Source organism: Panulirus ornatus, chromosome 2 (genome assembly GCF_036320965.1).
Source record: "Panulirus ornatus isolate Po-2019 chromosome 2, ASM3632096v1, whole genome shotgun sequence".
Taxonomy (NCBI): domain Eukaryota; kingdom Metazoa; phylum Arthropoda; class Malacostraca; order Decapoda; family Palinuridae; genus Panulirus; species Panulirus ornatus.
Window position 1 is genome coordinate 26,828,602 of NC_092225.1, and position 26,898 is coordinate 26,855,499.

Genomic DNA, 26,898 nt, shown 5'->3' on the forward strand with positions numbered 1-26,898 from the left:
AACGGACAATCCAAATTACTGTTGAAACTAGCAGATATACATAATGGTGTACATAACACCATTATGGAAGTCGAGAACATTATCTCGGAAAGCAAAAATGGGTATGTTTGAAGGAATAGTGGTTCCAACAATGTTGTATGGTTGCGAGGCGTGGGCTATGGATAGAGTTGTGCGCAGGAGGATGGATGTGCTGGAAATGAGATGTTTGAGGACAATGTGTGGTGTGAGGTGGTTTGATCGAGTAAGTAACGTAAGGGTAAGAGAGATGTGTGGAAATAAAAAGAGCGTGGTTGAGAGAGCAGAAGAGGGTGTTTTGAAATGGTTTGGGCACATGGAGAGAATGAGTGAGGAAAGATTGACCAAGAGGATATATGTGTCGGAGGTGGAGGGAACGAGGAGAAGAGGGAGACCAAATTGGAGGTGGAAAGATGGAGTGAAAAAGATTTTGTGTGATCGGGGCCTGAACATGCAGGAGGGTGAAAGGAGGGCAAGGAATAGAGTGAATTGGAGCGATGTGGTATACAGGGGTTGACGTGCTGTCAGTGGATTGAATCAAGGCATGTGAAGCGTCTGGGGTAAACCATGGAAAGCTGTGTAGGTATGTATATTTGCGAGTGTGGACGTGTGTATGTACGTGTGTATGGGGGTTGGGCCATTTCTTTCGTCTGTTTCCTTGCGCTACCTCGCAAACGCGGGAGACAGCGACAAAGTATAAAAAAAAAAAAAAAAAAAAAAAAAACACCAATACACAAGAGAATCCAATATACACTAGTTAGCCTAACTTTGCACATAAATTATTTCAATAAGTATAATAAATATATGATGGAATATCTTATTTCAAACAGATTCTTTAATGAAGGATAGGATGAAATTCATGGTTTATTACTGGTTAAAGTACAAAAAGACAGCTAATAGCTCATTAAAATGACTTTAACAAAAGTTTTATGGTTGACAAAGGGACAGACTCTTTTTCTTGACTTTGCAAATGCATTTGATAAAGGAAACTACGGAGTATTATGGAAGTTAGTGGCAAGATAAAAATGAAAGTAAAATAGGAAGATGGATCAAAGAATCTTTAACCAACAGAAAATCAATTTAGTCGCATATGGAAACATCTGAGGAAGAAGATGTAATGTCTGAGGTATTACAAGGAACAGCTCTGGCAGCAATATTTTTTGGAATCATGATCTCAAACAAGAGAGAATGTAGTTGGATGTTTCACAAATGATTCAAGAATAAGTAAAGTGAAAGAAAATGTGGAAGACCAAGAATATCTTCAAAGAGACCTGCATAGTATTTACAGATGGGCAGATGAGAACTTAAAGGAATCTAATGAAAAGAAATTTGAACATACTAGCCATAGGACAGCTTATGATATTGCACTGCCTACATACAGAGACCCTTCAGTAATAGAAACAGAGGGCACAGTAAATGTCTGAGATATGGGAGTAATCATCAATGACAAATGTTAGTCTAAGGAACATATTGAAAAGATAGCACTTTCAAGCCACATAATGAGTGGAATGATACAAAAACACTTCCAACATGACACAGATACTAAATGATGAAAATGTTGAATGTGTATGTGATAGAGTGGCAGATATAGGGTGTTTTGGTCGAGGTGGTGTGCAAAGTGAGAGGGTTAGGGAAAATGATTTGGTAAACAGAGAAGAGGTAATAAAAGCTTTGCGGAAGATGAAAGCCGGCAAGGCAGCAGGTTTGGATGGTATTGCAGTGGAATTTATTAAAAAAGAGGGTGACTGTATTATTGACTGGTTGGTAAGGTTATTTAATGTATGTATGACTCATGGTGAGGTGCCTGAGGATTGGCGGAATGCGTGCATAGTGCCATTGTACAAAGGCAAAGGGGATAAGAGTGAGTGCTCAAATTTCAGAGGTATAAGTTTGTTGAGTATTCCTGGTAAATTATATGGGAGGGTATTGATTGAGAGGGTGAAGACATGTACAGAGCATCAGATTGGGGAAGAGCGGTGTGGTTTCAGAAGTGGTAGAGGATGTGTGGATCAGGTGTTTGCTTTGAAGAATGTATGTGAGAAATACTTAGAAAAGCAAATGGATTTGTATGTAGCATTTATGGATCTGGAGAAGGCATATGATAGAGTTGATAGAGATGCTCTGTGGAAGGTATTAAGAATATATGGTGTGGGAGGCAAGTTGTTAGAAGCAGTGAAAAGTATGTAAGGCATGTGTACGTGTAGGAAGAGAGGAAAGTGATTGGTTCTCAGTGAATGTAGGTTTGCGGCAGGGGTGTGTGATGTCTCCATGGTTGTTTAATTTGTTTATGGATGGGGTTGTTAGGGAGGTGAATGCAAAAGTTTTGGAAAGAGGGGCAAGTATGAAGTCTGTTGTGGATGAGAGAGCTTGGGAAGTGAGTCAGTTGTTGTTCGCTGATGATACAGCGCTGGTGGCTGATTCATGTGAGAAACTGCAGAAGCTGGTGACTGAGTTTGGTAAAGTGCGTGAAAGAAGAAAGTTAAGAGTAAATGTCAATAAGTGCAAGGTTATTAGGTACAGTAGGGTTGAGGGTCAAGTCAATTGGGAGGTGAGTTTGAATGGAGAAAAACTGGAGGAAGTGAAGTGTTTTAGATATCTGGGAGTGGATCTGGCAGCGGATGGAAACATGGAAGCGGAAGTGGATCATAGGGTGGGGGAGGGGGCGAAAATTCTGGGAGCCTTGAAGAATGTGTGGAAGTCGAGAACATTATCTCGGAAAGCAAAAATGGGTATGTTTGAAGGAATAGTGGTTCCAACAATGTTGTATGGTTGCGAGGCGTGGACTATGGATAGAGTGGTGCACAGGAGGATGGATGTGCTGGAAATGAGATGTTTGAGGACAATGTGTAGTTTGGTCACATGGAGAGAATGAGTGAGGAAAGATTGACCAAGAGGATATATGTGTCGGAGGTGGAGGGAACGAGGAGAAGAGGGAGACCAAATTGGAGGTGGAAAGATGGAGTGAAAAAGATTTTGTGTGATCGGGGCCTGAACATGCAGGAGGGTGAAAGGAGGGCAAGGAATAGAGTGAATTGGATCGATGTGGTATACCAGGGACGACGTGCTGTCAGTGGATTGAATCAAGGCATGTGAAGCATCTGGGGTAAACCATGGAAAGCTGTGTAGGTATGTATATTTGCGTGTGTGTGGACGTATGTATATACATGTGTATGGGGTGGGTTGGGCCATTTCTTTCGTCTGTTTCCTTGCGCTACCTCGCAAACGCGGGAGACAGCGACAAAGCAAAAAAAAAAAATATATATATACATATATATATATATAACAACTTTCCTCCCACACCATATATTCTTAATACCTTCCACAGAGCATCTCTATCAACTCTATCATATGCCTTCTCCAGATCCATAAATGCTACATACAAATCCATTTGCTTTTCTAAGTATTTCTCACATACATTCTTCAAAGCAAACACCTGATCCACACATCCTCTACCACTTCTGAAACCACACTGCTCTTCCCCAATCTGATGCTCTGTACATGCCTTCACCCTCTCAATCAATACCCTCCCATATAATTTACCAGGAATACTCAACAAACTTATACCTCTGTAATTTGAGCACTCACTCTTATCCCCTTTGCCTTTGTACAATGGCACTATGCACGCATTCCGCCAATCCTCAGGCACCTCACCATGAGTCATACATACATTAAATAACCTTACCAACCAGTCAACAATACAGTCACCCCCTTTTTTAATAAATTCCACTGCAATACCATCCAAACCTGCTGCCTTGCCGGCTTTCATCTTCCGCAAAGCTTTCACTACCTCTTCTCTGTTTAACAAATCATTTTCCCTAACCCTCTCACTTTGCACACCACCTCGACCAAAACACCCTATATCTGCCACTCTATCATCAAACACATTCAACAAACCTTCAAAATACTCACTCCATCTCCTTCTCACATCACCACTACTTGTTATCACCTCCCCATTTTCGCCCTTCACTGAAGTTCCCATTTGCTCCCTTGTCTTACGCACTTTATTTACCTCCTTCCAGAACATCTTTTTATTCTCCCTAAAATTTAATGATACTCTCTCACCCCAGCTCTCATTTGCCCTTTTTTTCACCTCTTGCACCTTTCTCTTGACCTCCTGTCTCTTTCTTTTATACATCTCCCACTCAATTGCATTTTTTCCCTGCAAAAATCGTCCAAATGCCTCTCTCTTCTCTTTCACTAATACTCTTACTTCTTCATCCCACCACTCACTACCCTTTCTAATCAACCCACCTCCCACTCTTCTCATGCCACAAGCATCTTTTGCGCAATCCATCACTGATTCCCTAAATACATCCCATTCCTCCCCCACTCCCCTTACTTTCATTGTTCTCACCTTTTTCCATTCTGTACTCAGTCTCTCCTGGTACTTCCTCACACAGGTCTCCTTCCCAAGCTCACTTACTCTCACCACCTTCTTCACCCCAACATTCACTCTTCTCTTCTGAAAATCCATACAAATCTTCACCTTAGCCTCCACAAGATAATGATCAAACATCCCTCCAGTTGCACCTCTCAGCACATTAACATCCAAAAGTCTCTCTTTCGCACGCCTGTCAATTAACACGTAATCCAATAACGCTCTCTGGCCATCTCTCCTACTTACATAAGTATACTTATGTATATCTCGCTTTTTAAACCGGTATTCCCAATCATCAGTCCTTTTTCAGCACATAAATCTACAAGCTCTTCACCATTTCCATTTACAACACTGAACACCCCATGTATACCAATTATTCCCTCAACTGCCACATTACTCACCTTTGCATTCAAATCACCCATCACTATAACCCGGTCTCGTGCATCAAAACCACTAACACTCATTTAGCTGCTCCAAAAACACTTGCCTCTCATGATCTTTCTTCTCGTGCCCGGGTGCATATGCACCAATAATCACCCACCTCTCTGGTGTGGTGTGGGAGGAAAGTTGTTAGAAGCAGTGAAAAGTTTTTATCGAGGATGTAAGGCATGTGTACGTGTAGGAAGAGAGGAAAGTGATTGGTTCTCAGTGAATGTAGGTCAAATTGCGGCAGGGGTGTGTGATGTCTCCATGGTTGTTTAATTTGTTTATGGATGGGGTTGTTAGGGAGGTAAATGCAAGAGTTTTGGAAAGAGGGGCAAGTATGAAGTCTGTTGGGGATGAGAGAGCTTGGGAAGTGAGTCAGTTGTTGTTCGCTGATGATACAGCGCTGGTGGCTGATTCATGTGAGAAACTGCAGAAGCTGGTGACTGAGTTTGGTAAAGTGTGTGAAAGAAGAAAGTTAAGAGTAAATGTGAATAAGAGCAAGGTTATTAGGTACAGTAGGGTTGAGGGTCAAGTCAATTGGGAGGTGAGTTTGAATGGAGAAAAACTGGAGGAAGTGAAGTGTTTTAGATATCTGGGAGTGGATCTGGCAGCGGATGGAACCATGGAAGCGGAAGTGGATCATAGGGTGGGGGAGGGGGCGAAAATTCTGGGGGCCTTGAAGAATGTGTGGAAGTCGAGAACATTATCTCGGAAAGCAAAAATGGGTATGTTTGAAGGAATAGTGGTTCCAACAATGTTGTATGGTTGCGAGGCGTGGGCTATGGATAGAGTTGTGCGCAGGAGGATGGATGTGCTGGAAATGAGATGTTTGAGGACAATGTGTAAGGGTAAGAGAGATGTGTGGAAATAAAAAGAGCGTGGTTGAGAGAGCAGAAGAGGGTGTTTTGAAGTGGTTTGGGCACATGGAGAGAATGAGTGAGGAAAGATTGACCAAGAGGATATATGTGTCGGAGGTGGAGGGAACGAGGAGAAGAGGGAGACCAAATTGGAGGTGGAAAGATGGAGTGAAAAAGATTTTGTGTGATCAGGGCCTGAACATGCAGGAGGGTGAAAGGAGGGCAAGGAATAGAGTGAATTGGAGCGATGTGGTATACCGGGGTTGACGTGCTGTCAGTGGATTGAATCAAGGCATGTGAAGCGTCTGGGGTAAACCATGGAAAGCTGTGTAGGTATGTATATTTGCATGTGTGGACGTATGTATATACATGTGTATGGGGGTGGGTTGGGCCATTTCTTTCGTCTGTTTCCTTGCGCTACCTCGCAAACGCGGGAGACAGCGACAAAGTATAATAAAAAAAATAAAAAAAATATATATATATATATATATATATATATATATATATATATATATATATATATATATAACAATGTAAGATGTAAACTCAAATACTTCTGTGTTGTATGGTCACCAGAAAAACAAACTGAAAAAACAAGACAGAGAAAATACTGAAACATTTCACAAGAAAGATAAAAGAAATGGATCATACAAATTACCAGGAATGTCTGAAAGAACTAGAGCTTTTCAGTTTCATACATCGTAGAGAGAGATATATGATACTACATGCTTAGTAACAAGTGTAGGGAATAAAAACAAATGTTCTGAACCTAAAAGCAACCTGACAGACAAAACAGAGTCATTAAGTCGAGAGTAATTCGTGGAAACCTGTCAAAAATGCATAGAGCAATGATATAAGAATGTCCAGCAAGAAAGTTAGAATGATTACTAACGCAATACTGTGTGATCAAAGAAATCTAAGTGGAGTGACTAAATAAACATTCAAAAGATTAGAATCATGGCTGAAGTGAATACCGAATGAACATACACCAGATATCTATGCCAAAGGAGTGGCTCTTAAAAATAACAGAATCATACAACAAGCAAAACAAGTGAGGGGAAGAAGTTAGGCTATCATGAGGAAAGTCGTTCATTAACAAAAAAAAATCAGGTGGCAAGCGCAATGCACTAGTCCTGCCACCACAACAAAATCTCATCTTAAGCACTCATAGGTAGGTACTTACATATCCTTTTAAAGGTACTTACACATCCTTTTAAAGTACATTCCAAAAACTATCAATTTTTTATAACTGAGGTTTGAAATTTGTATATACGACAAACCAACAAAAAATATTTTGTTTGAATCATTGATTTACAAAATATCAAATGATGAAATACACAGTTACTGTGAATCCAAGTTATCTCAGTGAATACAAAAATGACTGTAAAAAAATAAATATACTTATATGAATTTTAGATTAAAAACGACATTAAAGATGTTAAATAAAAATGAAAATTCATCAAAAAAATACATAAATCCTATTATAATGGGGAACCATTTATTACTTCCATTATCCTGCGATGCTACTGTCTACCTTTGATCTGCATGCCTGTTTGTCTCCAATTCTAATCCAAACTCGTTCAGTACTGTAACATGGAAACCGTGGAAATACTGCAATACATTCTGATGTTCATCAATTCATATATGGGAAAGTGCACTTGACACTATTGAAAAGATGGAAACAAAGCTTACAAAAGAGATGATCTTACCTATTCTTGCCCATTGGGGTATATGATTGCAAAAAGGAAAAGAGGAAGCAAAGGAATAAAAAAACCTTCCATTTACTCATCCCTGTAACAGTATATTCTCTCCATAATGCACTGTGTTCCTTTTCTGCTACTTTCCTGCCACCTGATTTGCAGGGGGTAGTAGTGGGTAGGGAGTTGCCTTCTGCTGTACTAACCTAAACAGATTTGAAAAATTACAAATTTATTACAGTCCTCCAGCAGATACCATAAGACCCCCAGGTCTTCTGTTACCTATATCCTTCCCATGTACTCTTTGTAATTAGCATGTATGTCACAGAAAATGTAACTCACCCTTTATTAGCCTGCGTCTAGTGGACACCACAGAGCTTCTATTGCTGACTTTCCCCATTGTCTTCCCCAATGTCCTCTATCCATAAAAACCTTCACTCTCTCTTCAGGCTTCTGAAAGAAAGAGAAATATCAAAAATATATCATCCATAATTCGGGAAAATGATAAGCCCTACTCTGTTGGAGGAGAGTCATAATTCAACATAAAAAATAAAACTCATAATCAATGTTGACAAGTTCAAGAAACATGCACAGTGAAACCAAAATAAGTGCTGTGACATGACTTAAAAGGACAGCATCCTGCAACACTGAATAAATATTCTTTCTGTAAAAAGGAATGCTACCATTTTTCATCCATTATCATTCTATCTATTTGAAATTCCATGGGGTGGATACGGTACAGACTCTCAAATCCCTCAGACACATCCTTAACCCATGTTGTGTTAAAGCTAAATAATGAACTTCTATAGTTACATGAGGCCATCTTACTTTTTTCATTTTGCACACTATGTTCATGTATCAAGTGAATCCAATTTCCATTCTCACTACCTCTATAAACAATATCCGTTCATTGCATTCAAACCAAGACAATCCTTGTCTGAGGTACCCCTAGTTATAATCAATTCCCTCTGCATCTATCCATCTCTTCAATGGGTTACCTCCCCCTCTCTGTACCTATCATGTGCCATACGTTCTACATGACTATAACAATAGAAAAAAAAAATCATCCAAGTACCTTTCTGACAATTTTTCACACCATGTATCCTTTATGCACTTTCATCCTTCACTCAATCTATCCTACCAATTCCAAAAGTACAATGCAAGTTATCCAATTCTACTTTTTTTTTTACCTACCATTAATCATGTGTATATACTACTCCAAAATTACAATGCGAGTTATCCAATTCTATGCTCGTTCTTTTTTACCTATCCTAAATTCTATTCATAGGAAGTCCTTTATTCCATTGTTGATGCATTACCGGAAAGCATGATGTCAATCAAAATAGGGTTTTCCTAAAGATGTAATATTAATAATTGGGGTTGTGATCTCAGACAACAGCTCAGAAACATATTTCTAGGATAAACGAGGCTAAAAGTTTCCCAAAGAGTAGAAAAACAATGGCAATACAATACAAAAGTAAAACAAGAGTTCATGAAAGGCTCCATAGTAAAACTTTATCCAGAATCTTTATTCAAATCCTTAATTAACTTTTTACTTTCTCCATAATTGAGAGCACACTAACAGGTATTTGATACTGATGTTGATCCTCCAGGCAAGTAATGAACTTGATAACCATTCCATATTGGTCAATAATTAACTTTTCATCAACTGAGCAGGATGAGTAGCAAAGATGCAGTTGCAGTTTTTGAAAATACATTGATTTTAACAATCTTTAATGAGTCCTTACCATTGTTATTGGAAGCAAGTGTACCCTAGCCATGTCAGATATGCATTCACCAACTTCAGAATGTTTACTTGCTCACAATACAAATACAACTTCTAAGGTTAATGCTCTTTGTCTTTGGGAGCTTCAGAGGCACAAGTGTTTCTTTCGTCACTTATAGTTAATAGCACTATGTCACCTTACCTTGGACAGAAATGATTTAACTTCAAAATGATGGTGGCATTAACCAAAGACTGGTTTTATTTGTTCAATAATCTTTGGCTTTAAGGACTGGTTATAACTGATCAACAAACCAAAATTTGTTCAACTGAACATAAAAAACCAATGTTATTTAAAAACACTTTAATCAATCAAGGCCTTCCTTCCTGTACAGTACCTGGGTTTCACATCCATAATCGGAGATGGGCAACATGTGTTCCTTCACAAAAGCATGCAGGTCATACAAAAAGGGTCTTTCATTGGCCAAAACTTTCAGTGTCCGTTCTAATTTCTCTTCCTGGCATGACTCTATTGCAATTACCTTTAGCTTTCCCACTACCTCCTTGCTAAGCTTTACTCTCATATATCTAAACTCATCCATCGCCACCAGTTCTTTGTCATTCATCCTGATATCACAATGACATTCCAGGATTTTTTAAAAACTAGTTTTACTTTTGGCCCCAATCAATTACTAACAACTGTAAAATAATTCAATAACCTGTACAAAGTGCATCAACTATGCAGCACTTACATAAACAAGACAGACCAGATGCCAAGGCAGAAAAATTCTCAATATGCACATAAGGAAAAGGCTAAACAAGAACTTTTGTCTACAAAAAATATCCAATTCTTACCTCAATAACACTTTTTGGGATGATCCCTACAACAGTATTGAACTACCTTTCCGTACTGGTACTGTACAAAGAGATTATTATAGTTACAATGGCATATTCTAGGAGCAATTATCAATGACTAGAACTTAAGTAATCGTGTAGGAGCTTCCACTATATCTTAAACCATCTCTACACTATTCTGTCAGCTCTTAATGACAATCCTAGCTGCTTTACCTTGTTACCATCCCTAATACTTTAAAATTCATTTGAAAATTCCCTCTACCATCTCAACCCACGAAACTTGCCATCACATTATAACTTCATTTATATTGTTAAGTTTAACAATCTCATGAAAGCCATCACATCACAACTTCATTTGTAATGATAAGTTTAACAATCTGATGAAGCAGTTTCATCTATATCTCTAACAAAAGCATATAGTGATTTATGAGGTGGAAAGAGAGAAAGAGAGAGAGAGAGGTGGGAAGTAATGTTGGCACCCTGCCCAACCCAGCGGAGGCTTCGCCCGTCGCTCTCGCCCTCCGCCCTGTAATCCCCCTCCTCCCCTAACGTAAAAGCTGATATCAGCTTGGCACAAATATTTTTCGGTATCATCCAGTACACACATCTTTGGTCTTTCCAGTTATAAATAGAGAATAAATAACTTTCTCCCGGTTATGTTCATTATTTGTTTGTTCTGAGGGAGAAATTTCTTGGCATGGGTGACTGGACATGAGGGGGTGGAGGCAAATTAAGTGAACAATGGTACTTCTTCAGGAAACATGATATATCTGACTGGCTGGGCGTCAGGGACAATACCGAAGCAGCAAGCGGGCAGCAAGGGGTGCTAAACACCTCCCGAGAGTTGACTGCGCCAACATTAGAGACGTTAAGTGCAGGAATCTATCTATAAAGCTGCTGGGCGGGTCTTGGCTGTACCATGTAACATGGACACCTTCGTACACAGGAATGAGGGTGGCACACCGGAGCTACACCCTACACCACCATCTGTTGCACACTACTACACCTACGCATCACCAAACCCCAAAATCCCTGCAAAGCTTGCCAAAACATCAAACCTAATTGTCTGTAAAGCTAGTTTTCACCATCACTTTTGCTTCACAGACAAGTTTTGTGAAGGGTAGATGTCCGTCGACAGCTGTGGTGTGAGGGGAGGGGATGGAGAGGAGGCGAAGGCAGGGTCGAGCAGCTGGTACTGGAAGCTGTGCTCTGGCAAGCACTGATTTTCGCTGATGATGCATATGCTGGTGCCTCTACACCACCAACCCACTTACGTGTGCGAGCACAACCCTTTGTGCAACTACTTCATGCAGTGGGCGGACTACACGTGCCGCACCGAAAGATCATTCAACATTACCCGGGGGGACACCAACCCCAGATGACGATCTGTCACCTGGAAGCTGTACATGGCGGCTAGCTGCTAGTGAGGTTACTGGTCTCTCACTTTGGTTGGCTGGTATTCCCGACACGGGCTGTGGCAGCACAGCCCGCTAGTAATGGTGGAAGCCGAGGTAATAAGTGCTTGTGGCTGCAGAAACGCCTTAAGGTGTTGTCAGCAGACGCTAGTGGTGATGGCAACGGAGGTGCTAGTGGTGTAGGCAGCAGAGGCACTAGTGGTGCAGGCAGCAGAGGTGTTACTGGTTGCGGCAGGAGAGACCCTAGTGGTGTTGGCAACAGATGTGCTAGTAGTGCTGACAAAAGAGGTGCTAGTAGTGTTGGCAGCAGGTGTTAGTGGTGGTGGTAGCACAGACGTTAAAGGTGTGGGTAACAGAGGTGCTAATGGTGATGGCAGCAGAGGTAACAGTGGTGGTGGCAAAGAGGTGCTAGCGAGGGTGGAAGCAAATGTACTAGTAGTAATGGCAGCAGAGACGATAGTAACGGTGGCAGCAGAAGCGCCTGTGATGATAGCAGCAAACGTCACAGCAGTTGCAACTGAGGCCCTAGTGGTGATGCAGCACAGGGGCTATTGTTGGTCGCAGCACAGACGATAGTGGTGGTGGCAACAGAGGTGCTGCTAGTGGTATTAGCAGTCAAGATGCTACTGGTGGTGGCAACAGTGGGGCTATTTGTGGTGGCAGCAGAGACGCTAGTGGTGGAGGCAGTACAGATGCTGATGTAGTGGCAGCAAAGGTGCTAGTGGTGGTGACAGTAGATATAGAAGAGGCAGTGAAAGCAGATATGGAGAGACGGAAGAGAACTGGTGGTGGTGGTGGTGGAGAGAGTCACTGAGGGTGAAGGCTATACTAATGTAGTTAGAGGGACGGAGGTAGTGATGGTGAGAGCTCTACTCCTGGTGGTGGTAGTGGTGGAGATGAGGGGTGCGACCACGTATAGAAAGTGGGAGACCGGGCGCAACCGGGTTAGTAACAGGACGAGTGGTGGTGGGGGGGGGGGAAGGTTGGTGGGAGGAGGGGGAGAGAGAGAGAGAGAGAGGGGGGGGGGGGGCCTGGTGAGCGGCGGCGTGTCACTCCCCCTCCCAACAGCCTCAGGTGAGTCAGGTCTGGCTCAGGTTGTACAAGGGAGGGGCCAGATAGGGAGAGTGGGTGAGGGAACTGGGTGGCCACTAGGTTGGGTGATCACCCCGACCCTACACCCCGGATGTTGTCCCCGTAGCTGGTGGTCCAACACAATCATATGGTGCGGTCCAGGCGGCGCGCGGCACCGGGAGTGGGTGTCCTTGCTCCTGGTGGATATATACACCACCGACCGAGAGAAAGCAGCCGAGGGAGGGTGTCGTCAAGAGCGATGTTGGTATAGGCCTACACCTTACGGAGACACCCGAGACATTTAAGCCTACATCCTAAACATCCAGGAGACTATGGTCAGACAATGTGCCCCCAGCACCTAACCATGACCCGACTACTGCTACTAGAACATTCTCGTTCACGGAGCTAAGGGGGATCATTACCGCGCACTTCTGTATACCTATCTACCACCATCGCCACCACTGTCTTAACACGTGAACATGCAGAGCGCTCCTATTATTCACCTCAGCATTTACATATGAATACTATTATGCATTAAATCATAATACTAAAAGACAAACCAATCTTACAGAGAAACATAGCTTCTTTTTTTTTTTCTTACATCTTGGAACATTGTAACAAGGCAAATCAATTCGTGAACATTGTATGATAATAATGCTTTAAAACATGAAAGGCATTAATTAAGGCACTTTTTTCACCTGGACACAAAATGAAATTTGAATATTGTTCACGAAAGGGTATTTTCATCAAAGCAAAGGACCTCTTAATCAATTCAGTATCACATTAAAAAGTGGCTCCATTTTCGTTTACACGTAGTGTTTCTTAGACACACTAAGTTATAACCCAGTTTCAACATTACAGCCAGAAAAAAAGCTTACAAAAAAACTAGCGCAATATCTATAATTCCACCAGTATAGTCACGGACGGAGGCATTAGTATTCCCACGCAACATACCTAGTCCAAAAAAAAACACAAATTTGAACAGCTTCCTTACTCTGCTTAACTAACAATAAACGCCTAGACAATGCTCTATCTTGAGACAGGCATCCAGCCCTGGTTCAACACACACGAAATGACAGATCAACTGGTGTTACCGGACTCAGCCTTGTACAAGGATGTACTACAAGTGAGCAATCACCTTTGGAGAGACTGTATTATCTTAACAGTACAGGCTCCGTCAAATGACCTCTCACTACAAGAAGTCCATCATTTCCCCTGCTACTGGAAGCAGCGCAGCCTTGGGAGTTGCAGGATTTCCTGGAACAAGGTCCTGAGTAACACCAAGACCCTTAATTAGAAAGAGATCACCAAGGAAAATATAAACACATGTAAATAAGACAGTCAATTTGTTTCCGACTTTTCTGAGACGTAAGAGAATAAACCAACGCTGTGTCACAGACTGAGCATACAAACGCTAAGGACAACGTAACATCCTCTTGAACACTTGAGAGGTTTTCCCTATTTTAGTTAAGACTGGACTGATTGTTTGAATGCTTATTTTTCATAATGTCGTTATAAATGAAATTCAATCGATGAATGTGAATGGGTTTCGGTGAAAGCGCATTCAATTTCTGCAAGCTGAACTCTACAAGTTGTTGTTCTTCTAAACCTGTTATCTTAAGCAAGTAGGACTTTGTGTGGACTTTGCTTAACGGTAATTATGTTTAGGCTTACAGTGATTTTGAAGTGTTGTCTCTTCCTTCGCATGTTTGGTCTGACGAAGCTACATGTTTGCGCATTGACCATCTTAGGACCATAGCCCCGCAGCCCGATGTCTCCATTGTTACCCAACTTATTCATGGCCCGCAGCCTGATGTGTCCAGTTAACTAACTTACTATGTATTGATTCTATCCAGGTTCTCTACAGAAGATGTTCGTAAAAATGTTCCAACTTCGAGCAATGCATCATGAATCGACCAACGTGGCCACTCTACTCGTTGAAAATTGTGGAAATATACCGTCTTGTTTCACAGCTGGGCTGGACGTGCCAACATATATACTACATGCTTTTAAAGTAATATGGTGGAGGATCATCTGGTGATTCACTTTTCTCCCACAACGCTTTGATGAAGGATGTTTGGTTATGTTAGCCTAGACTAGGCTAGGTCTGCATCACTCTTAAACTAAGCAAACCCACCGTGTAGGTTAGGTCTGCATCCATCTAAACTAACCAAACCTAACGTAAAGTTAGGGTCCTGAACTAGTCCATAAAAATGGTGGCGGTGGTGGGGAGGAACAATGCAGAGGTGATCCATGATGGACAAAACAATATAACAGTTATGGTGGGGGGGGAAAAAAAATATATGTTTTTCTAATCTGAATAAATCTCCCTTTCTCTGTGGGCAACACGTCGAAAACGGGCAATCACTTTTCTCCCATTCCATCTTATTCTTTTAAAGGCTGACTATCATTTAGCTTCACTGAGAAATTTCTAACTGTTCTTCACTATGCTACAAACCAAAAACATCAACATGTTGAAACCATACAACGTGATGGTTTAAAATGTATGGCAATATTCAATTTCACGATAATCCAAGAAGAAAACAGAATGTCTCATGGATACTTGAAGTCTTTGGGGGTCTTCAGCCCTACAGCCCGGGCTGGGCCCTTGGTCGATCAAGCTATTGGAAGACGCAGCCCTCAGGCCCACACAGCCCCTAAATCCTGGCTAGTCTGGTACACGTTGCTAGTATTCTACAATGCACGCTTGAACGTCTCTACCGTGCACCCTATGTTGCTTCTATTGATACATGGAAAGGTGATTTTTAAGAATTCTGGCCCCGCATGTTTAAAGCGTTCTCTCTTTTAGCGCATATGAATTAGAAGAAAGTAACGGTTTTCGGGATCCCTATGTTCGTAAGTCGTGCTTGGATGGTTTTGTAAGCAGTATGTCGTACTTGGATGGTTTTGTAGGCTGTGTGTCGTTCTTGGGTGGTTTTGTAGGCTGTATGTCGTGCTTGGATGGTTTTGTAGGCTGTATGTCGTGCTTGGATGGTTTTGTAAACTGTATGTCGTGCTTGGATGGTTTTGTAAGCTGCATGTCGTGCTTGGATGGTTTTGTAGGCTGTATGTCGTACTTGGATGGTTTTGTAGGCTGTACGTCGTGCTTGGATGGTTTTGTAAGCAATATGTCGTGCTTGGATGGTTTTGTAGGCTGTATGTCGTGCTTGGATGGTTTTGTAGGCTGTATGTCGTGCTTGGATGGTTTTGTAGGCTGTATGTCATGCTTGGATGGTTTTGTAGGCTGTATGTCGTGCTTGGATGGTTTTGTAGGCTGTATGTCATGCTTGGATGGTTTTGTAGGCTGTATGTCGTGCTTGGACGGTTTTGTAGGCTGTATGTCGTGCTTGGACGGTTTTGTAGGCTGTATGTCGTGCTTGGATGGTTTTGTACGCTCCCATATATAACCACGTCGTTCTCCGACCAAGTCCCTGAGCGTCGTGTTGTTTCTAGGGCCAATCAAACTGCTGAAGGCCTAAAGGTCGAGATCCACAGGTCTACGTATTCACCACAATCGGCCGGACTGTCACACTCTGTAGGTTCTCGCCCGGATCCTACATAAATTTCTCCACTAAACAGTCCAGTGTTTCTAAAAGCTGCAAGCCATTTGGCCCATGGGCGTTCAGAAATGGGGAGACTCTTGAAAGCGACATCAAATCAGAGAAAGGGATGGTTGGCGAGAGATGATGCCATGGAAGTTAAGACGAAGGGGCTTTTGATACCAGCTTAGTTAAAATGAGACATAGATGAAGGGGTGAGCCACCACCCTACGTACCCTTTTAGTACATTTCAATTTCTAGTAACGTTGCAGTCTACCATGTCTAATTTTGATTAAGTATTGGGTATGTAGAGGATCTACAGTACATGAATGACGCTAGAGGTAGAACAGTGAAGAAGGATACGACTCATGTTTTAAAGTTATTGAATTGGTATCCATAAGGATGTTGGGTAGGGCAAGGGGTCAGGTGAGTGCGAGGCTTTCAAGTTGGGTTCCTGCAACATTTTGAAGCATCAGTGTCATCCACCGTTCCCATTCTCAAGTCTGGGTCAACCAGCAATCAAAATATCTCTTATATAAGGAGAATATTTGCGTACTGATGTCTTTACTTTTGTATACGAAGACTACTTCTTCTTCGTTTAACTTCTTGCCTACAAGTTCCCACTAGATTTGCTGGCGTCCACAAGCTATGGAGAGAGAGGCGAAAAGGTTGGGTAACACCGTCCTCGCTCAGACTCAGCCCGCAGTGAACTCCTGGAGCGTGGCGGTACGATCCTTGGGTACGGTTGGGCTGGACGCTAAGAGAGAGAAGAGAGAGGCCAGGCCATCGTACCCAACGATCGTACCGCATTGCTCGACGGGGGGTTCACAACGGGCGGAGCGTAAAGCAAAAATATGTAACCTGTATTTTTCTTTTTTTCCTCCACTAAGCTTGTGGGTCATCAATAAATACGCTGGGGACTTGTGGACACGTCCCCCCAAAATGTTCCCCAGTGCTATCTTTCCCCAGCTATGTCCCCATAAGCACCTGAAGTCGCGTCTTGACTTGGGCATTTTCAGTCCGGAGGAGACGACGACGAAGAGCAACACACTTCAGCCAGTACGTTCTTGTGTCCCAGCCGAGACGAGGGCGGCAAACGCTTTCTGTCGCTCGTTGGTATAAAGTGTGTGCTCACACGGAATCAGTCGCTGGTTTGGTGCGCTGTAAAGACGGGTGCTCGCGCCGTTCTAAGCTACCCGCTGCGTTTTATCTCTACCATGAGAGTGGGACACAGAAGCGAAATGTTCGACCTTACCCGATGAATATGAGGAATATTCTGAGCTTTTGGCATCCCCATCGGGGCTTATAATACAATAAAGCCAAGAAGCGATAGTGCTGGGTTAGCACAGCTTATGGAATGTACCCTGGGAGATGCGAAGAAAATGAAAAGCACGCTTGCCACCCTCGGGAGAGAACAGCTGGGACTGGCAAAAGGGCAAACTATTGTATGAACTAAATATCAAACATCAAAGCTGATGAATATATGATGAAAAATAATAATTATATGGGTCATTCTTTCGTCTGTTTCCTTGCGCTTCCTCGTTAATGCGGGAGACAGCGACTAAGTATAGTATATATATATATATATATATATATATATATATATATATATATATATATATATATATATATATATATTTTCATACTATTCGCCATTTCCCGCGATAGCGAGGTAGCGTTAAGAACAGAGGACTGGGCCTTTGAGGGAACATCCTCACCTGGCCCTCTTCTCTGTTCCTTCTTTTGGGGAAAAAAAAAAAAAATAAAAATAAAAAGAGAGAGGGGAGGATTTCCAGCCCCCCGCTCCCTTCCCTTTTAGTCGCCTTCTACGACACGCAGGGAACACGTGGGAAGTATTCTTTCTCCCCTATCCCCAGGGATAAATATATATATATATATATATATATATATATATATATATATATATATATATATATATATATATATATATATATATATTCTTACAGGTACACAGGAAGTGTTATATTCAGATGGTTTGCCTTCAAGCAGCAGATGGCGTTTCTGCTGGAGAGGGATGAACCCAGAGCTTCACATAATAACCATGGAGGTCAGTAAATGAACACAAATATTCTGAAATATGTTTACTTAATGAGAAGGAAATGAGTATGCGTGAAAAGCACTGTACGGCCTAAATTCTTTATATATATATATATATATATATATATATATATATATATATATATATATATATATATATATATATATATCATTCATTTCTGTAGATCAACATTTACAGTTACTGCCCGTGTTTCAGGACGGGACTCCACGTGACGATGAGCCTTAGACAGAGAGACAGACAAACAGACAGACAGATAGAGTAGACATTCGGCCAACAACACACACAACACACAAACAACAGCTGATGACACACACACACACACACACAGCTGCAGGCAAATAACAATACCCCCTTCCTTCCCCTCCCCCATGATAATAAGGGCACCACCCAACTACCCGGCCACTGAAACAAACAACCTAAGCGAAAGCAGCCTCCGTCAGGAGAGAGAGAGAGAGAGAGAGAGAGAGAGAGAGAGAGAGAGAGAGAGAGAGAGAGAGAAGGGGGGATCCGCGAAGAGGGTTGGGGGGGGAGGGAGGAGGAGCTCTTGACAACTTGACGGTGGCGCTGCAGGTGTTTCTTCGCCACGAAGATGAGTGCGGCGTCTCAGGGCAACAGGTGGCAAACATGATGAGGAACTACAGTACGGGAACGAGAGAGAGAGAGAGAGAGAGAGAGAGAGAGAGAGAGAGAGAGAGAGAGAGAGAGAGAGAGAGTTCATCACCACCAGATCAATAACGTACAATTCAATACTGTAAATTTGGGGCATAGTGATGTGGAAACTAACAAGCCACCCCCCTCCACCCCTGCATCTTCCACCTCGACCTCCACCCAGCAGCCCTCACCCAGTTCATAACCATTCCACACCACCTCCCTCCTCCTGCCACTGCTTTCCCATACACACACTCCGTCCGCTCTCCTCCTCCTACCAAAAGCCAGGAGGCATCGCAGTCCATGCTGCCCCGTGGGTCACAGGTCGGCCACTCTTTTCATGAGTAAGAACTGAACTAAGTTACATAACACTTGACATTTTGTGATTACATAATTCTAATCTATCATTCAACTCCCGACGCACAATAATGTTAGGGCATCATGTAACTTTACAGCAGACATGGGGTATTTATGTATCGCTAAATACTGATGTTATCTATTACTACATTACTGTGGCATGACAACCTTTATGTAATCCCTCAGTGCGTTGCCAGGGTACCTTCACTAAATACCGCAGGCGGTTTTATGAGTACCCTGAGTTACGAAGCCAGACGGTCTTGTGACCGGCATGGCTCTTCGCGCGGTTCCTGTAAGGTTAATTAATATTTCAAAGTCCTACTCAAATTCCCCGTGGTCCATTTACACGCAACGTGGACATATTTTAACGTTCGGAAAATAGCCAGCCGCCTAAAGCCACATTTTCCTCTTCCATAAGGAATAAATGATAAAAAGCGCACTGCTGCCGCCGTCAAACCCACCCTGAGGAAGACTTAAGGCGAGCACCGGCCAACGCGCACAACACAGCGAGGCTATACTACGCTCGAACACCCATCCGAACACCGCGGTGTTCGGTTCGTCCGTGTGTTCTAGATTGGTTCGGTTCGTTCAGACTATAAAACGCTCAAGTCAAGACGCATCTTGAATTATGAAAGGGGTTTATGTTGGCTACGTACACTCTGTGTCCACGTTGACAAATGGGTGTCGCATTCCTTGCTGTAAGGCTGAGAGAGAGGTTTCTGAAGGGGGTGGTTCTCTAGTCACTTTATTCACTGTGTCAAAACGATCGAATCCTTCTAGCACTATAAAAACTGCTGGTAAAAACACCTTCATAAACATTTTCTCTTTTCAACATCGTATACTTCAACTCTATGTCCGAGAAATTCTCTTCATCTTGTCCTCTGAACTTCACAGCATATTAACGGCCAAAAAAAAAAAAAAAACGAAAAAAACTGCTTAGCATCACCGAGAAAAACATGTTCCTTAGAAATTTCTGAGATAAACAATCTTCACGTGTGTGTGTGTGTCTGTGTGATCCACTGTCCTGGATGAGCTCATGTTACACACTGGTCATACGGTGGTGCATTCAGCTCTGGACAATTCCCATGAATTCTGATTTGTTCTATTTCTGCTTAATGTAAGAACGAAGGAGCCACTACAGACAGTTTCACGAGTTGGTACTTAATATATAAGAAACTAGCCAGCAGAGGGTCGCGAGTAATGCTTAATATATGAATCAATCCAGCGAAGTCTCACATTTTCTGCTTCATATCACAATGAGGGCAGCAGAGTTGGAGGAGTTTGATTAATATATAATAGAAAAAAAAAATATGACGCTAGCAGAGTTCCCTCGAGTTATGCTTCATGTAAAGTCGAAACCACCAGCCTAGCTTCACGAGTTCTTTTTATTTCTTAATTTCTGGTACGTAATTTCCAAATCTCTTCTGATAATTTTTTTCTTCACAAGGCGATGAAAACACTCGCATCACAATGCGTAACAATCGTCTCAACTTATCGCCCACGAGCGTGTAGTGTGTCCTCACCTTGCGTTCTTAACCTGTCACCGGCGTAGCAAAATTACAGCAGTATGGCATCCCTTGCTCAACGTCTGTGTATTCTCCAGTGCAAACTATTCAATGGTGGTTTCAATATATATATATATATATATATATATATATATATATATATATGAATGAATATATATATATATATATATATATATATATATATATATATTCCTATGAGTCTACGGGGAAAATGAAACACGAAAAGTTCCCAAGTGCACTTTCGTGTAACAATCACATCATCAGGGGAGATACAAGAAAGAAACATAACAGTCAGTTGATATACAAAGAAGAGATGTAGCTAGGACGCCATTTGGTAAACAAATGATTGTCCAATATATATATATATATATATATATATATATATATATATATATATATATATATATATATATATATATATATATATCCCCTGGGGATAGGGGATTAAGAATACTTCCCACGTATTCCCTGCGTGTCGTAGAAGGCGACTAAAAGGGGAGGGAGCGGGGGGCTGGAAATCCTCCCCTCTCGTTTTTTTTTTGATTTTCCAAAAGAAGGAACAGAGAATTGGGCCAGGTGAGGGTATTCCCTCAAAGGCCCAGTCCTCTGTTCTTAATGCTACCTCGCTAACGCGGGAAATGGCGAATAGTTTAAAAGAAAGAAAGAAATATATATATATATTTTTTTTTTTTTTCAAACTTCGCCATTTCCCGCATTAGCGAGGTAGCGTTAAGAACAGAGGACTGGGCCTTTTTCGGAATATCCTCACCTGGCCCCCTCTGTTCCTTCTTTTGGAAAATTAAAAAAAAACGAGAGGGGAGGATTTCCAGCCCCCCGCTCCCTCCCCTTTTAGTCGCCTTCTACGACACGCAGGGAATACGTGGGAAGTATTCTTAATCCCCTATCCCCAGGGATATATATATATATATATATATATATATATATATATATATATATATATATATATATATATATATATATATATATATATATATATATCCTCCCTTCCATTTAGTGTTCTCCACTACGTTTTCACTACAATTTACTCCGAAACACCAGAACTCCTCCACATATACCCGCATTCACTTCAGCTTTCCTCCTCCAGCAAAGATTATACGACCAGCTCTCCCGTTTTCTATATCCAGTGACAGCGCGCAAAACCATCATCTACATACAACAACGGTGGCAATCTTGTGTTTCACCACGGACAAGGCCCACGACAGAATTACCTCTCCAACAACATACCTCTCAATTTCACCCCGACGCCCCCCAAAAAAAACAGCGAATGAACTACACTGGCCTCACACGACCCCGACACTCTCCCACAATCACTGCGAACCACTGGCTTAAACCCCCAGATGAATTCTCTCACGCCTGCATTCAAAAGTCCAACACACACACACACACACACACACAGATTAAAATGAAACCTTCCCGCCGAGATTTCCTGTTCAAGCCCACACGAGCGTCTTTCCTAGAACCACGAACGCTGCATACATCTCCTTTTTTTCTCTGAAGCTGTCTCCTGTATTAGTGTGAGGACAAGAGCTGTCTCCCGTGCTACTGTGAGGACAAGAGCTGTCTCCTGTGCTACTGTGAGGACAAAAACTGTCTCCTGTGCTACTGTGAGGACAAAAACTGTCTCCTGTGCTACTGTGAGGACAAAAACTGTCTCCTGTGCTACTGTGAGGACAAAAACTGTCTCCTGTGCTACTGTGAGGACAAAAACTGTCTCCTGTGCTACTGTGAGGACAAAAACTGTCTCCTGTGCTACTGAGAGGACAAAAACTGTCTCCTGTGCTACTGAGAGGACAAAAACTGTCTCCTGTGCTACTGAGAGGACAAAAACTGTCTCCTGTGCTGAGGACAAAAACTGTCTCCTGTGCTGAGGACAAAAACTGTCTCCTGTGCTGAGGACAAAAACTGTCTCCTGTGCTACTGTGAGGACAAAAACTGTCTCCTGTACCAGTGTGAGGACAAAAACTCCCCCTCCCTCTTATAAAGTGGAACAATTATCTCCCCCTTCCTCTTACACAGTGGAGCAAATAACTTCCCTTCCCTTTATACAGGAACAATCAACTTCCCTTTATACGGTGGAACAATTAACTTACATTCCCTTTATACAGGAATAATCAACTTCAATATATGCAACGTAAGAATCAACTTTCCTTTCTCTATACAGGATTAATTAAGTCTCCTTTATACAAGCAACAGTCAACTTTCCTTCCCTCTATACAGTGGAACAATCAACTTCCCTTTATATAATGAAACAATAAACTTCCCTTTATATAGTGGAACAATTAACTTCCCTTTATACAGTGGAACAATAAACTTCCCTTTATACAGTGGAACAATAAACTTCCCTTTATATAGTGGAACAATTAACTTCCCTTTATACAGTGGAACAATTAACTTCCCTTTATACAGTGGAACAATCAACTTCCCTTTATATAGTGGAACAATAAACTTCCCTTTATACAGTGGAACAATTAACTTCCCTTTATTTAGTGGAACAAGAAACTCTCCTTTATACATTGGAACAATTAACTTCCCTTTATATAGTGGAACAATTAACTTCCCTTTATACAGTGGAACAATTAACTTCCCTTTATATAGTGGAACAATTAACTTCCCTTTATACAGTGGAACAATTAACTTCCCTTTATACATTGGAACAATTAACTTCCCTTTATATAGTGGAACAATTAACTTCCCTTTATATAGTGGAACAATTAACTTCCCTTTATACAGTGGAACAACAAACTTTCCTTTTTATACAGTAGAACAACTAACTCCACCTTCCCTTTATCCAATGGAACAGTATGCTTTCCTTTATGGAGTGGAACTAAGAGAAACACGACCTGTGAAATTCTCCGAGTTCAGCACTTGTTCGAGCCCTGCCTTACGTGTGTGTGTGTGTGTGTGTGTGTGTGTGTGTGTGTGTGTGTGAAATGATCACAACGTCCACCACCACCACACCCAAGGCGCCCGTGACGCCTGACCTTACGACACTGGACGATGTACGACGTCGGTCCTGGCGTCTACGCGTGTCGGCGACGCAGAGCAAAGGAGTCGCGACACCTGCATTGTTCACGGCGAGGGTCTTGCGTTAACTTGCTGTACGCAGCGGCACTCGAGACGCACTCCGGATGCTACAACATGGGATGACAAGTCTTGCGTCAACCTGCCATACGCAGCGGCACTCGAGACGCACTCCGGATGCTATAACATGGGATGACAAGTCTTGCGTCAACCTGCCATACGCAGCGGCACTCGAGACGCACTCCGGATGCTATAACATGGGATGACACGTCTTGCGTTAACTTGCTGTACGCAGCGGCACTCCGAGGCGTACCATGGCTGCTACAATGACACTACGCGGGTGTTTCGCGAGCCTGCAGAGTACCACATAGCACTACAGCGACCAGGTCACCTCCTTCGGCATCTCTGCGATGAGGGGGAGGGGGGGTGAAAGTCCTCACTATCTGACTCGATAAGGACGGTCTGGTCTCGGTGGCTCTGGCGCGATCTAATCTGGTGGTGAGGAGGAGGAGGAGGAGGTCGTCGCCGCCTGGGAGGTAAACAAAATCATCTTGGGGCGAGGGGTAACGCCGCGCCCGAGGGGCATGGCGCTCACGTCCCGGGACACAAGTGAGGGGGTTGTGTTCCAGGGGCTTCCGACGATCATGAGCATTTTTACCACACAGGCTTCCTGAAGGATGGGAAGCGGCCAGCGGATGGTGGCAGCTTCCTGCTGCAGGGACACATGGTGTGTCCTGTCAGAACGCGGCAGCAGCTGATCTGAAGTCTGGAAGGTTGAGTGCAGATGTGGACAAACATTTACCGGTCTTCTTCCAATGGTGACCGATACGACGGAGGGATACTCCCCCAAACTTTAGCCGTCTCAAGAGGAAACAAAAATCGGGAACGAGAGAAAAGATGGGAAAAATGTTACTATGAGATCCTTACAATAGAGGAAGGTTACAGGAGGAGAGAAACACCAAGGAGAGAAGGGAATTCCACAGCTTCGCTGTTCGAGGGTAGAGGGAAGGTATGATAACGGTTCATCCTCGTGTAGGTACTCCTCATAACGAAACTGTGGGAAGCAGCAGCCACACACGCGTGTGACATGAGCCCGGGAGACGACGCAGAGCAGTGGTGAGACCCTCTGGACATTGCTGGCATGACACCCTCTGACCTGACCATCAAGAGTCAGGTCAAAAGGTTTAAGCCTGAGGGGGTTAAAGGTGAGGGGGTGTGAACCAGACATGTACAGGTTATAACGAAATAATTTAGCAACGTGTCGTCGATGGAGAGAATATATATATATATATATATATATATATATATATATATATATATATATAACACAAAAACCAATGTTGGGGTACTGCTCCTATTGCAGGGTCGCTGTTACTCATACACAAGGGGCACAACCACGCTGACAATCTCAGCCTTGGCTTATTCACTCCACTGTATACATAATAACTATTGATCAGACAACGAAAAAAAACAAAAGAATATCGGGATCAAGCGTCTAATACGTATCCCAGACAAGCGCGCTTCTTCTCCAGCACAAGCGCTTCGACTCATCAGCACACCAAAAGTAAACAACGTAGGTCGCAAGGCCAGTAGCCTGGATGGGTAAAGACATGAGTAAAGTGAATACAATGGATGAATACGATGTGCGGTAAGCGTCCATCCACCGTGAGGTGTAAATATGTAATACACAACACCGCTGGGGTGAATAGACATAAAGTATGGCCACATCCAGGTATGGTATAGGGCCACTGGAGGAAGTAGACATAAAGCGTGGCCACATCCAGGTATGATATAGGGCCACTGGAGTGAGTAGACATAAAGTGTGGGCACGTCCAGGTATGGCATATGGCCAATGGAGTATATGAGCACAAACCCTCAAGGTTCGAAAACAAGGGTGAGCACGTCAACGAGAGAAGCTGCAGCGAGGGCATAAGGATTCGACACGCTTACAGGGAGATCATCACATGTCCTTACCCTTTGCACCAACCTTAACACGTCCATAGCGCGACCCCGAGTTCATGACACCGTGATGACGGGGTCCCAGACGTCTCCTCAACCTTTACATGGGTCCTTAACCCTGATTGGCTACGTATTACCGTGACTAATGCGGTTCATTCTCACTTCCATAAACACGTTAGAATGCGATGCTCTTTGTAGTGTGGGGCTTATCTATACGTGCTTCTTTTCTGGCCCTTACTTGGGAGATCAAACGATTCAGTCGTAGACGCGATCTGAAGTTAAGGCATTCATGCGTCATTTGGCTACATGCAACGTGTTTCTGTGCTGGTATGGAGGAGGGCATCTGGTCTGGGGGAGGAGGAGGAGGAGGAGGAGATGGCAAGTGCAGAGCGCACAGCGGGTACAATACATCAACACTGGAAGTTGTTGATAAAGGGGGACGTGGAGGGTCCTTGACCCGCCAAGAGACGGAGAGGGGGATGATGTATTACACGGACATTATGCCAAGACAAGCGTAACATAATACATATGTATCCTGGGTTTTCTTCGGAGAGGGAGGCATGTATTCATAATGATTATGCAAGACAAGTGTAACATAATACATATGTATCCTGGGTATCTTCGGAGAAGGAGGCATGTATTCATGATGATTATGCAACACAACACAAGTGCAACATAATACATATGTATAATGAATGTCTTCGGAGAAGGAGGCATGGATTCATGATGATTATGCAAGACAAATGCAACATAATACATTATGTATAATGAACATCTTTTTTCTTTTTACACTAATACAGGGATATATGGAGAAGCATTTGACAGTTACCACTTACACACACGAACAAATGACATACATACACTGAGTCACGTTACACAAGAGGACAAAAGGAGTTACAGAAAGTGCTTGCAATGAGAGCCATGACATGTGTCTACACGGCTCAGGGCACGGCGAAGTTTTGGATACACAATGTCAGTCCTCAGGGATGAGTTACAACCAGCAATCACGAAGCCATCGAGAGAGAATGCCTTCTGGGAGGGAAGGAGGGGTCTGACATCACAGCTACTGGGACGTGCACTTGTATAGTGTCCCCGGCTCGTGTTCATCAGGTGCACGACACGTGAGGGAACTTGGAATAAACAGGTGAGGGGGTTGGAATAAACAGATGAGGGGCTTGGAATAAATAGGTGAGGGACTTGGAGTAAACAGATGAGGGACTTGGAGTAAACAGATGAGGGGTTTGGAATAAACAGATGAGGGACTTGGAATAAACAGGTGAGGGGTTTGGAATAAACAGGTGAGGGACTTG

At 42.8% G+C, this 26,898-nt stretch overlaps 1 protein-coding gene across 20 annotated transcripts in view; it reads right to left on the reverse strand.

The window, feature by feature from the left end:
- The window catches only part of LOC139754724 (uncharacterized), a 115,339-nt gene that overhangs the window by 62,494 nt on the left and 25,947 nt on the right, over window positions 1–26,898 (reverse strand). For 15 of the 20 annotated variants that reach the window (XR_011713950.1, XR_011713940.1, XR_011713938.1 and 12 more), the window contains one exon: window positions 7,716–7,826. Coding sequence is in view for 16 of the 20 variants with exons in the window: in XM_071672528.1 (XP_071528629.1) it covers window positions 7,716–7,773 (58 nt within the window). In the remaining 4 variants the exon portion in view is untranslated. The remainder of the gene's footprint in view (window positions 1–7,715; window positions 7,827–26,898) is intronic. The other 5 variants (XM_071672545.1, XM_071672501.1, XM_071672425.1 and 2 more) reach the window with 1 other exon arrangement.